General features: G+C 30.7%; 3 protein-coding genes across 3 annotated transcripts in view; all 3 read right to left on the reverse strand.

Moving 5' to 3' along the window:
* Positions 1-217: 217 nt before the first annotated feature.
* LOC125876607 (vascular-related unknown protein 1-like) lies at positions 218-1,844 on the reverse strand. The gene is made up of 3 exons (XM_049557826.1): positions 1,434-1,844; positions 784-849; positions 218-665 (listed from the first exon to the last, which is right to left on the reverse strand). Exons 1-3 carry the CDS (start codon positions 1,746-1,748, stop codon positions 510-512), a joined length of 537 nt encoding a protein of 178 aa, XP_049413783.1. The 5' UTR covers positions 1,749-1,844; the 3' UTR covers positions 218-509.
* Positions 1,845-8,138: 6,294 nt separating this feature from the next.
* LOC125876603 (glucose-6-phosphate/phosphate translocator 2, chloroplastic-like) lies at positions 8,139-10,853 on the reverse strand. Its single transcript, XM_049557823.1, has 5 exons — positions 10,338-10,853; positions 10,038-10,263; positions 9,289-9,511; positions 8,857-9,070; positions 8,139-8,529 (listed from the first exon to the last, which is right to left on the reverse strand). Exons 1-5 carry the CDS (start codon positions 10,851-10,853, stop codon positions 8,491-8,493), a joined length of 1,218 nt encoding a protein of 405 aa, XP_049413780.1. The 3' UTR covers positions 8,139-8,490.
* Positions 10,854-12,576: 1,723 nt separating this feature from the next.
* Positions 12,577-14,065, reverse strand: part of LOC125877852 (uncharacterized) — a 5,246-nt gene continuing 3,757 nt past the window's right edge. The window contains exon 2 of the mRNA XM_049559129.1: positions 12,577-12,835. Coding sequence (XP_049415086.1) covers positions 12,659-12,835 — 177 coding nt within the window. The 3' untranslated portion in view covers positions 12,577-12,658. The remainder of the gene's footprint in view (positions 12,836-14,065) is intronic.

The following is a 14,065-nucleotide window of genomic DNA, read 5'->3' on the forward strand; positions in this document are numbered from 1 at the left end:
AGATAACGCCTTGCTTCACGCCCATACTTGTTAAAACATTGATCCTAATATATGTTCGAGAGAAGAAATGACAACCTAAATGGTTTCAATTTCAACTAATCTTTAGTTAATAGTCATGAACATTTAATTAATATTTAGGCTAATACCATGATATATAAATACACAGAGATAGTGAAAGGGAAGAAAAAAATAGAAGAGAAAAGTCATACATACAAAGTTATATACAAATCCCTCTTTCACAAATTTATTTCCATCTAAGAAAAATCTTAATACTTACATGCCACTATTTCATACTAGTAGCTAATACATTTCTTTCCCTCAAAAAAAAAAAACTGAAAAATATTTTTACATAGTGAGAGGAATTAAATAGACTTATTTTTATATAGTTCCGCTAACTTAAAGCAAAGAGTACTTGAGCTTAAACTGACAAATCAAAATCACTTTCGAAATTATACTTTTTATATCTAATATGTATTTAATTAAACGAGAACGCGCAGCGCAAATGAACATCAACTTCTATAGTTGACCAACATGGACAAAGGCACCAAACAAAGTCCCTTCTTCTTGAGGCCCATATCACTTTTGTTCTTTTCATCAAAACACATAGTATTATTTCTTTCTATTGTCTCCATTTCTTGTTGTTGTCTAGAGCCACCTTCAAACCCCTAACCAATAAATAAACAAATATCGAAAATAAAATAAAATATTAGTTTCTACTTATTTTATTTTTAAAAGATTCATATTAATATGTCACAGAATTTAGAGAGAACATTAATTAATTACCAGAAAATTTCCATTATTGTTGTTTATTCTTCGGTAATTGATGTCCATTTGCTTATTAAAACTTACCTATTAAAATCAAGCAAGTATCTCAATACAAAATATTATGCAAGACCAAAGACCAAAAAGAAGAAAATTAATGAACCATAAATAGGGAAAGATTATTCAATACTAGTGCTGGTGAAAGGTAATAATTGTATGATAGAATAGTCGAGATGCATGAAAATCTATTTATTAAAAGATTGGCACTCTAACGGTTAGACATGACCACCATTATAACAAATTTAAAATATATAAAATAAAAATACACCACACAAAAAACTGAAAAAATCATCTATTAATTTCTATTAAATGCCAAAATATGCCGTGGATCATGATGACACTATATGTACAGCTCCCTAAACTTTTTACGGAGGGTTCCTTAAAGATTTTTTAAAAATATCATCCAATTTTGATCTTCACGAAGGATTCAGACTAGAGTCCGCACCTTAAGAGATGATGCATGTGATGTAAACCTCCTATCCTAATTAATACAAATATTTAATGTCTGCTTTTACGGCTTCAACTTATAAGTTACACAGAAACAACCTTATCGTTTCTGCAAGCTCCCTTCGCTACTATTATGAAATAAAAAGGTGAAAAAAGAATGATACCTTAGGACTATTGACAGGTGAGCTAGCAGTGTCTTCTAAATCAGGATCAGAGATTTTCTTGTTCCTTGGTTTCTTCAAATTCAATCTCTTAAGAAATGGTGACCCATAATTATTGTTGTTACAATTGTTCCAAACAGCATGAGAAGCAGCATCAGACAACAAAGAGGGACTTCCAAAACTATCACAATATGTGCTATTTTCACTATTATTGTTATGTTGTTCCATTGAAAAATCCTCCAAATAAGTTGTCCATCCACTTTCTTCTTGTGCATCATTATGATCACTTGTTTCTTCTTGATTCTTATATGAATCCATTTTCTTATAAGACCAAATTGAAGTGCTTCAATTTGGGGAAATATAATTGTTTGATTATTGAGGGAATTTGATGACTTGTAGGCTAAGGGAAGCTAAGAAGGCTTATAATTTATAAACAATAGATAACATGTTCAGCCAAAAAAAGGTGGGGGCTCGTGACGTGGAATCTCGATGGTTGGGCCAAGTGGGGTAGTTAAGGAAGTTAAAATGAACCGTTTTAATTTATTAAAAGAAAATTAAACATGCAATTATTTTATTTTAGTTGGAAGTCTTTCGAAAATAACTCATCTGTCTTAAAAATCAGGGATAAGGTTTGAAAACACATCTATATCCTCCCATTTTGGATATGCACAAGTAGATACTTAAACTTGTATATAAAATTGAAGAAATAAACATACACATATATTCTACGTGACATAATACACGTAGGACGTTACACAAGATGCAAATTGTCATGTAGGATGTCGTCTATTTGCTTAACTTTATACAAATTTAAGAGTCTGCTTATACATACCTAAAGTTGATGAGCATAAATAGTAGAGATATTTATATATTATACCTAACTTTTAANACGTGGCATAATACACGTAGGACGTTACACAAAATGCAAATTGTCATGTAGGATGTCGCCTATTTGCTTAATTTTATACAAATTTAAGAGTCTGCTTATACATACCTAAAGTTGATGAGCATAAATATTAGAGATATTTATATATTATACCTAAATTTTAAAAGTTATTTTTTCTTAAACTCCTTGCTCATTCAATCTCAACTACACAAAGAGGAACAAAGTAAGTAACTATCATTTTTATCATGTTACCAATTTATATTTATCATTACAAATACACCTAAGTAATTACTCTATCCATTTCATTTCATGAGTCGTCTTAGTTTATTTGAGCAAGAAATTCAAAAAAAGTAATTTTCTTTTTGAATTTTATGATCTTAAAACTTAAAATATGTATATATAATATAAAAATATGTTCGTTCAATTATGGGATCTTAAATATGTTAGGTTTGATGTCGAAATAAAAAAATGTTATAAATAGAGGTACTTATTTATAACATGATTGTACAAATTTTTTTTGTAAAGTGCATAGAAATTAAGCTCAAAAAATAAAAAATAAAAACAGAAAAGAAAAAAGGGGTGAAAAGAACGTGCAGAAAGGAAAATAAAATTCAAGGAAGATAGATGATAATGGTTGACTTGTTGGTTTTGTATGTATTTGCTACTGTACTAAATTAATGAAGGAAATTATTTTCTTTTGGTCACCCACTTTTTGTCTCAACAGAAAAAAGTGTTAATGCCATTGAGACTTTTTGTTTCTTCCATTATTATTATATATATTCCTACTTCTTGAACTTTTAGTAGTTGGTGAACGCATTAATTAAATTAATTACTTGTGAACAGGTGCATGTACTTGGAAAGGAGTTTTAAGGAACGATAAATAGTTTTCGTCTAGTTTTAGAGGAACGATAAAGTTGTTTTCATCTGATCGATAGGTCTTAATTAGATTTGAGCCATGAAAATAACTAGTACTAATGTTTGCATCATGTATATTATCTATATGATCACACTCTCATGGCCCTTTTCGAACCTTACGTGAATGTGAGATATTTTGTGCATCAAATTGCTTCTCATTGTGCATAAACTAATATAATATGCTCTAGGTGCTCCATGTCATGATGATCAACCATGTGTGTTTTCTTAATTGGTTTAGGATAATTTAACTTAGCTAAGGGGAATGTTTGTCAGTTTAATTAGGAGGGTAGATTAGATTAGATACATGACTTTACTTGATCAAAATATATTAATTATTATGATGACCAAATAAGAAGGGGCTTTAGTTTATTGAGAAACATTAGTTATAGTTATTATATATGTTGAAATGGCAAACAACATTTCATGTTATGACTTTGGTTATTGTCAAAAAAATTGACTTGTACTATTCCTATTGATTAAATATTAGACAAACAAATAATTATGCTAAACTATATGTTTAACTTCTGTTAACCCCTGGATACTCGAAAGAGTCATCTAAATCCCCGCTAAATATAGTACTATAATTTTAATTTTATTAAAAGGAATAAATTAAATTAAATTCAGTGAGCTCCCTCAATTCTGATCCAATCTGCAAGATGATGACTGGAATCCTGTTGTATAATTTAAATATAATGTAAATTTAATTACTAATTAGAAATTGATAATCAAGCATAATTGGTATACTTTGTTCAGTTTAGTCGCATGAGGCTTGTCTAGTGTAGTTCTGTCTCTCTAGTATAATTTGTGAACTATTATATTAAAGCGAAATTTACTCTAAGCTCTGTTAGGCATTTGATAGTTAATCAATATAAAATAGTTAGGCATTTGATAGTTAAACAATGACCATGAATAAGTTCATTTTACACAAATCTTTTTTTTTTCCCATAAATGTCCAAAATAATTATTAAATTATTCTCAATTTTGTGAAAGATAACGAATTTTCTTCTTTAAGTCCCCGCAATATGCGGAGTCTAATAAAGGGTAAGAATAGGACCACTTCAATTCCAGTTTTGACCTGGCTAGTGTATATTGGGTGTATTTTACTGTATATGTTATGTATAACACTTGTACAATATACTGTGACATGCACACAGCATACAAGTACATACACCGATATACAAGTGTGTATAACCAAACATATGTTATCATGTGTATATCATATACATGTCTTGTATATTTTGTGTATGCCAATGTATATTATTATATATCATGAGTATGTCAAGTGTATATATTGACATACATATGACGATATATACAGTACATGGAGAGAAGAAATTGTGGAAGCCATGAGAGAGAACTTCGATGAAAAAGAAAATTACGATGGATAAAAAAAGTAGGATAAATTACTTATATACACAACTTTACTTACCTTATTCTCCATTTTTCCCTATCTTCTTGAAATATTTCATAAATCCCTTATTTCTCCCAATTCTTAAAATTTGTAGATACATAAGATCCACCAGCCAAAATCCACGTTTACTACTCCCCTTTTAACTCCTTTTTTCTCTCCCTAAATTCACTCCACATTCTTAGTAGTTACAATTTTCAAAAGGATTCTCTCTCTCAAGTCAATCAATTTCAAACATGTGAATAGGTTGGGTTTTGTCTTCTCCATTGTTGTCTTCTTCCATTTTTTTCCAGAATTTTTTTCTAATACATATGGGACAGGCCCCTTCATTTAGTATTGGGGTTAATCAACTAAATTCTTCTGATACTAATATGAGATCTTGGGGTCCATCTCGTCCTCTTCCAAAATGTAGGTGATGGTAGACTTGCTATGACAATGTATTGTCAAGATTTTTATTGTGCATCCAATGGACTACTACAAATGCCGCAACAATCTGATACATTATCGATATGTTGAGAAGGATAAGGAGAAGCAGATCAAATTGTTGGTTTTTTTTTTTTGATTTTTTCTTATTCATCTTTTTTGATATACATGGATTCATATTTTTAATGTATCTAGTTATTTTTATTTTTATTAAATTAATGTAAAATGCTTTCTTTTCAACATTATGATACATTACAATTTCATCATGCTCAATAAATCGTGTTCAAATTGTATAATATACCATGTATCAATTGTTGTTATGTATCTGTAGTGTTTAATTTTTGTTTAGACTTATTTAAATTAGAAGATTATGTACATGTACACATTACTCAATAAATACACTTGATACATAAATCATATTATTCTATAGATAAAGCATTGTGTATCAAATTAATTGATAAGATGTAATTTAGGGTCTTACACTATGGGATTATGTAGATTATACTAATTTTATTCATTATTTGAGGAGTTGTAATTTTCTGAAATTATTGATACAAAAATAATGTTCAATAGTAGCGGGCAATTTTTGTATCATCTGTGGAGTTGTTGTAATTATGTGAAGTTATTGATACAAAAATAATGTTCATTGTTGTATCATTCAAAACCTGCACTATTAGAGTGTGTATCAGATACACAAATTTTACTAAAATGTATCAAATACACACTTAAGATACATTGCAAGTTACTAATTTAACTGTAATCCATTATTTGTATCATGTTTAAGTGTTGGACAATTTTTGTATCATGTTCAACTAGTGAGCATTTAATATCAAATATAAATATATGTCAGATTTTATAGATCATTAATTTGTATTGAGCATTAGTTACTCTTTTTTATCATTATGTATCAACTAAAAATTAAGATACTTTGTAGTTACATTAATTTGAAATCTCCTACCCATGATTTCCTTTCTTTTTTCAATCCACAAATCTCTCCATAGTTACTTTCATTAATCTATTTTTGAATTTCAAATTTTTTCTCTTTCCAATTAATGATTTCAAGTTATTCAAGAAGTAGATTTATTTCAATCCTTCGGTTTTTGATTTCCTTTATTTATTTTTTTTAAAATCATTTAAAAAAAATACTGAATCTTTTATTCCCGGTCTCTTTATGGAATAGAGGTGGAAAAACGTTGCTAATGGGCAGAGTTCATCTTGGAGTGCATCTGGAATTTCCGTCGGTTCGATCTTTCAGTTTTTTGGACTTACTTTCAATGTATCTCGCTTATTTTGATTATTAAATTAGTCTTTATTAGTGTTATCACTGATCTGATACGTCACTGCTACAATAGCCTTTGTTTTATTTAATGTATCATGTTCATATTTAAGTTATTAATACATAACTCTAATCTTGTTGAATCTTCGATTAATGTTTATCATGTTCAATATAAATGTACTTGATACATAAACTTTGTGTTATGTATCACACACCAAAAAACATGCTATTTGGAACAATTACATGTATAATGTTTTTCTAAAAAAATAAAATATAGTATTTCCCAAACAAAATAAGATACATAAATAATAATGTATCATGCACTAATTTTTTAGGCATGATATGTAAATTTGAATTCATACTAAATGTATCTGATACATATAAGAATTACCAAACAATAATGTATTGATTTCAAACCTAAAATCTTATGGGCAACACTTTCTTATTTAATGTATCAGTAGAAATACATCACTTATCAATTTAAATTGAAAGAATCTTCATGATGTATCTTTTCAAAAAAAAAAAAAATTTTGAATCAAAATGAAAGGATCTTCAATGAACTAGGAGAATAATTTTGAAGCTCAAAGTTTTCAAATTTTTTGAATCAAACTGAAAGGATCTTCAATGAACTGGGAGAAAAATTTTGAATCTCAAAATTTTCAACAATCTTGAATCAAAATTGAAAGGATCTTCGATGAACTTGAAGATTCACAAAAGAAATCGTTTGTCCAACAACAATTCCATCACTTTTGTATCCTTCACAACTCACCTTGTTTACCCAAAATTTTGACAAAATTTTTTGAATCAAATCTGAAAGGTTTCTTCGTTGAATAATTAGGGATTAAGAATTGACACTGTACATATCCTACAGGTTTCATGTCACCTTTCGTTGGCAAATATAAGAAATGTACTTTTTTGAAGTAGCTTCTCTACTTGTTGTATTTCTTGATGTCAGTTTGTGATTTTGTACTATACAATGCCACATTAACATTGGTAGATTGAATTGGCCATTCCTTCCTTTTAGAGGATCTAAACTAGATGTTCTATCACATGTGCATGCTTTTAGGTTAACCCCATGGATGAAGAATTCTGCCACCAGATTTGAAAATGCAGAAGAACTGTTCTTCAATAACTGGTTAGGAGCATCAAACGCGAGAATGTTTCCTACATCAAACAAGACAGATTTTATCAGGCAATACAATTTGTTTCGAACAATATTATGTGTGTATTCTCAGATGTTCTATGTCCTCATCATTTTGAAAATTTAAATTTCTTCGTTTTGTTAGGATTTATTTCTGTATAATTGAAAGTAACAAGAAACGTAAGAAGATCGAAATATTCATTATGTATCGTATGAAATTTTTGGCTAATGGATGAAACAGAGAGAATAATGAACAAGAAGAAGAAATTTAATTTTTGATTTTTTTGGTTTGTTACACTATATGATTAAATTCTTGACAATAATTTTGAATGGAATAGAGCAATTTATGGGATCTTAATTTGATTTTCAATTTTTTTTCCCCCCTTAATTAGTGCAACAAATGGATACTATGAGATTTTAATTTGATTTTTCAGATTTTTTTCCCTTAATAAGCGCAACAGATTGATGCATAATGTATCAATAACAATGTATATGGATCCTTAACTATGTATTCGAAATGCCTAAAAACCATGGGATTTCTGTAATTAGAAAAAGAATAGGAATAGAAGGAAATTTATCTTTTACACTATGGGATTTATGTTATACAAAAAAGTAACAAAGAGAGTCATTTGATTTTGTGGCTAATTTAAGAAATGTTTAATGGGCACGTCTCAAAGATAAATGATTTTCAATAGTCATACATCCAAAGCTTTCGTTTAGTAGAAACAACACATCACATATTGTACGAGTTAGCACACAACATGAATTGTAGAGGGAAAACTTATTATTTATCGAATTTTGAACTGTGCCCAACTAGCTCTCTTGAATTTTCTCAATTTTCCAAAAAATATCATGCTACGAAGTTTATTCTCTATATGCATTCTTCGACTATAAATTTTAATTCTCTTTAGTCAATATTTTATCCTGTATATCATATCAATCTTCAATTACAAAATATTAGTCCATTGTTGTCCATCTATTAACTCTCTAAGTCAGAGTCTCCCCTTTTCTTCATTCATCCTTCTTGCCAAACTTCTCTAATTGTTTTGCCTGCATAAAAATCATAACAATAAAATTAATCAAAAAAGGAACAAGTATTAAAATTGATGTTGCTGATATTATGTGATCATCTCAGCTAAAAACTCAAGCTGTTAGAGAAAACACACTTTTATCTATTTAATAATGTCTTCAACACGTTCCTCATAAACAATTTGTAGTTATTGTTTGTCAAAGTATTAAGAGCTTTGATGGTACATAGGATGAACACAAACAACTAATTGTACATGTGTTAGATTCATTTGGATCTTTATTAGTCCCAAGAGTAACATGAAAAGCCAATTACATATACTTAGTAAAAATGTATATATTTTGAATTACCTGTGAGTAGAGGAAAGTTCCAAAAATTGCAATGGTAGCACCAAGGGCATTGACTGGTTGAATTGGATTTTGGAAAATGATGATGGAGGAAACTATCACAACAATTCTCTTCATAGTGTTACCAATGCTAAATGTCAATGGAGAAATTTCATTTAGGGACATATAGGACACTTGATTGTACAAGTGATAGAACACACTCTGTGCCACCACCCACCTAAAACAAGAACAAAAAATTTACATAAAAATATTGAATTTTAAAAGAATTGACCAAACCTAAGTTGTTCAGACTCTCCAAAAATGCACTACTTTTGAAGGATGCAACATGCGACATGGGGCATGCACCCGATGACATTTTTGAAGAGTCTGAGCAACATAGGACCAAACAGAATGAGATTAAATAATTACTATAAGTTTGTAAGATAATGCGCTTACCATATAAAATTAGGGCCAATTTGGGAGACTGCATTTTGCCATCCAAGTGCCCATACTTTTGGACCCTCAACAGCAATGGCAAAGGGTGTAAGAATCAAAAGGGACATCATGGAAAGACAAGCATAGTAATTCATTCCTCCAACAGATTTCCCTTTCATCCCTTTCTTTGAAAATATGTTTCTAAATACAAATGCCAAGTTTGATATCATAGCCCCCATGAACCCTGCATGTTATGAAGCATTAGCAACATAAATAAATCTCATATAATTAATTAGTCTAAAATTTGACGGCAACGAGCAGTGAAGAATCCAGGATTTCCGTTAAGAGGGTTTGAAAAAAAAGTAGTATGTCTATGATTTGAACTTGAAACCTCAAGGTGAGTTTTGAATCCCTTGAACACTAAGTCAACCTCTAATCTTTCATTCACGAGGTTCAAAATCAATATATAGAATATAACAATTCTTAAAAATACCTTATATATACAATGAGTGTGGTGGTATGGATGATATCCCTCGACCCTTAATTAGAAGTAAGGTTTTAGTGGAGGATCCAAAAATTTATACAAGCAAGCGGAATTCAACCGTTTACTTATAGTATATAATTTTTCAATTTAAATCCCTTTCCTTAAACCTAACTCCGCCACTATCCCTTTCTATGTGATGCAAATCTATATTAGTCGGGCCAGTGAGCTTCGAATATATAAAACACATGCATAATCACTAAAAGAAGATTGATTTGTAACTTTTTACCAGTTAGATTAAAATTGAGCTCAGTAATAGCAGCAAGTGCACAACCACCAATAATTGGCACAAGTGAAAGATAAAGTGGCAATGGAAAAGTTTGGCCCAAAAACAAACTTGAAACCAAAACACTGAAAGCAGGCTCTCCACTCTTGATTATGTGTGTGAATGAAACTGCAACTTTTGACATGCTAACTGTTGCAGCAACATGTCCAATTGTATGTGCCACAGCAACCTATTGAACACAAACACATTATAAGAATTCAATGTTTCTTAATGCGAAAAACAGAGTATGATCATTTTACTTACAGGAAACAGAGCTTTCAAGAAATCAATATCAGTCTTTGGAGTTTCAGCAATTCTTGTAGCCCAAGAAACTAACATTATGAATGAGCCAGCAGCAAGTGATAGAGTTGAAGTAAGCCATGGAAATGGAAAAGCATTCAACACTTTCTTGTTATAAATATTGAATACCACATTCAGAGCCCACCATGTTGCAAAATATAACCCAATCTTGAATTTATGAGCAGCAACAGTCTCATCAAATTCAATGCTAATTGGTGGCCTACTAGCTTCGTAGGCATTACATTGGACTAAAGGGTCCCTAGATTTTGATTCATTTGGTTCATTAACATGCCCAAATCCACTCACTGCTGAAACATATAAAGGCTTTTTGGACATAATATTATTGGCCTTGTCACATTTTGGCAGGGCAATTTTCTTGGAAAAAAATGATGAAACACAAGGTTTTGAACTAAAGAGGTTTTTATGTAGGGGATCAAAAGTTGTGGAAAGTCCAAAATATTTTACTGAAGAAAAGGCCATTTTGTTTTATTTTCAAGAATAGTAGTAATAAAGCAAGTGTAATGGTATAGTAGTAGAAGCTAAAATAGTTATATGGAGAGAAATGCTCTATTGGGCCATTGGGGGGTTTGAATTTATAGTAGTATTTGAAATCTAATGGCAACAACTTACAAATGCAGAGTTTCTTGGAATATTACTCTGTACAAATTGAATTTTGATTAGTTTACTTTTGTATTTCTTAGCAGTTTCCTGTTCAATTTGAAGTATTTTTCCTTATATGTATTTCAAGATACTTCATATTTGTTTCATTTGTTTTGAAGTTGTTTTTTATTTAGTTTCTATTTAGTGTCTGATGTTCACATTTGAGCTCTGATTAAATTTATATTGCGTGTAATAGAATCTAAATTGGGTGGTGTTTCCAAACAAGATTTGCTTGAACTCGAGATATCTGATTGAGATCTCTACACCACAACTCATATTGATGTTTTGAAGTTGTTGACTTGACATGAGTTACAGTCAAATTATAGTTTTGTACTACTAGCATATTTTTCTTCTTGCATCTTTTGTTGAATTGTAGAAGTAGGTAATAGGAGAGATTAGGGATAATTAATTTTGCTACTAATTTTAGGATGAGTTTATTTAATATTTAGTTGGAATAAAATTGCGAGAGTAATTTATTTTGGGAATAATGTTATTTTTATCTCACATTAAGAATGAAATAACTAATCTCAAGATAATTAATTTCTATTGAAATAACTTGTTACCAAACGATTCCATAAAAATAAGAAGAATTATTCTAGTAGTATGGTGGAGACAATGATAACGCTATAATTTGTTTTAATTTATTTATTTTATTTTTAATATTTATTTTAATTTTTTTTTAACTTTTTAATTATTTTATCTAAAGATATGTATAATGTACCAAAAGTCATTTAATTTTATAGTCTTAAAGAATAAAATTTAAAAGTTGTTAGTTAAACAAATTTTGAATATTCTTAACTAAATTTTTGTCTTCGTCACTAAATGAAGTTTCAGATACTAGACCCTCAGTATCCACATGCATGGGGCAATCTCTAAGAATTAATTAAAATGTGAATTCCCACAGGGTGATGGATTTAGCATGGTATTAGACCCATGTTTTGTTATCCCTTACTCTCAACTATTAAAATGCGTAACGGGAAGATAGAATTGAAGAGTTTATAAAAAAGTTTAAGCCCATGAATTGTTCCTTGCTTTTAAAGCAGGAACAATTCGTGAGATTTAAAACTCCAACAAACTTTTCAACTCCATGAATAATTGTACTCATCGAAGCCTTGGGAGCTCATGTCCTTTTCAACATTGGATTAATTTTCTATCAAGTTTGGTGTGTTACATATGTCCATTTGTACCTAAGTGCTTGATGGACATGTTTGTTAAACTGTATTGACTAGCTTAGAGACTACTTGTCAACAATTACATAGTGGTTTCCTATATTGACTTATAATTTGGAATTGTTAGAAACCATTATATCTCAACTTCTTAGACATGCAATTAACAAGGATTATACATACAAAAATCCCAATTCTTTGAGCCAAAGAAGCAGCCTTTGAAACGTAAGGATGATTGGTCCGGCCTCTTTTATCCTTGTCCACTTAAATACTGAATTTAATTTGTTTGTGCAAGGCTCGAACTTGTGACCTTAAAATTCATACACAAGCATCAGAACTTTATATCAGCTAGGGGAAACAGGAAAAAAACCAAAATTGATATGGTTTCAAGAGTCGAAATTGAAAGATCAATGCCAAAAGAAATACAAACTCTTCAACTCTAGCTTTCGAGTTGAAAGATTAAGCCCTCTTCTTCCTGCTTATCGCGGATCCTTTTCCAATGCTAACACTCTTGCTAGAATGAGGTAGTAAACCACGTAAAATCGCTAAAACAGCAAATCCTAGAAATGGATAGTACACCATCAACAACTTGTCTGATGCTTTCGCGGAACCCTTCATTTCACTTAGAATCGCCACCTGAGATTAGCAACATTGATTGAGATTAGAAAAGTAAACCATAAGCAGATGCAAGTCCACTTGACTCTTATCTCAATTTGGGAACAGCTGAAGCTCTAATCAAATGTTTTTAATTAGATAAGACGTAAGCATATATTTTGTATATTTTCCTTTTTAAGAGACACTAATTTGATTGGGGACAAGGTGACCATGATACCAACAACAACATACCTAGTACAGTCCCACAAGTGGGGTTTGGGAAGGGTGGGGTGTACCCAGACCTTATCCCTACCGTTGTGAGGTAGAGAGATTGTTATTGATAACCCTTTCCAGAACAAGTTTGAAAGGAATGCAAGAGTAAAAAAAAATATTAAAAAACTTTAAGTACTTCAGGTAAAAAATGTAAAGATAATCAAAGTAAAAGAAATAAGGTGGCATGATGCCAAGCTGGAGAGAAGAAACCAGATAAAGAACTTGACATTGCAAATCGAAATGGAAACTCTAGTGGTAAAATAGAGTTCCAACTTCCAAGCATACATCAACAACAACATACCAAGTGTAATCCCACAGGTGGAGTTTGGAGAGTGTGGATGTACGCAGACCTTACCCTTATCTTTATGAGTTTAGAGGTTGTTTCCAACAGACCCTTGGCTCAAAAGGGAAGTTTTCGAAGCAAGATTGTAAGCAAGTATGAAAACAAGAAAGCAAAGCAAATGAAGCAACATATTCTAATACACACGGAAGAATAAGAGACTAAAAATACTACTAATAAGGATAGGAGGCTAGTCCCCTGCCCATCCCACATAAAGTGTGATCACACTCGCTAACTAATAACCTTATACTCTCATCTTCGACCTTCATACCTTCCTTTCTAGGATCAAATTGTCGTTAAGCTAAAGTTGTCTCATGTCATGTTTAATCACCCCCTTCCCCCATTCTTCTTCGGCCTACAACCCCTACCTCTCCTAACTCCCGCTACAACCAACCTCAGCATACATCCTTCACATTAATTTCTTCTCCCCACCCCCAAAAAGGAAAAAAACTCCTATCACCCAGAATACATCTGCTTCATCCCATAATGTTATCAAATTCAATCTAATTTAAATCCAATTCCACTGATTTATGAAACATCAACCACAAAAACAAAACAATTTGAAGCTAGCACAACAATCTAATAATCTTCAATTAACAGAGAGATACAAGACAAATTGCAATTAGCCCCAAATATAAACAACAAACAAATTTCTTACC

This window comes from Solanum stenotomum, chromosome 9 (assembly GCF_019186545.1).
Source record: "Solanum stenotomum isolate F172 chromosome 9, ASM1918654v1, whole genome shotgun sequence".
Lineage (NCBI taxonomy): Eukaryota > Viridiplantae > Streptophyta > Magnoliopsida > Solanales > Solanaceae > Solanum > Solanum stenotomum.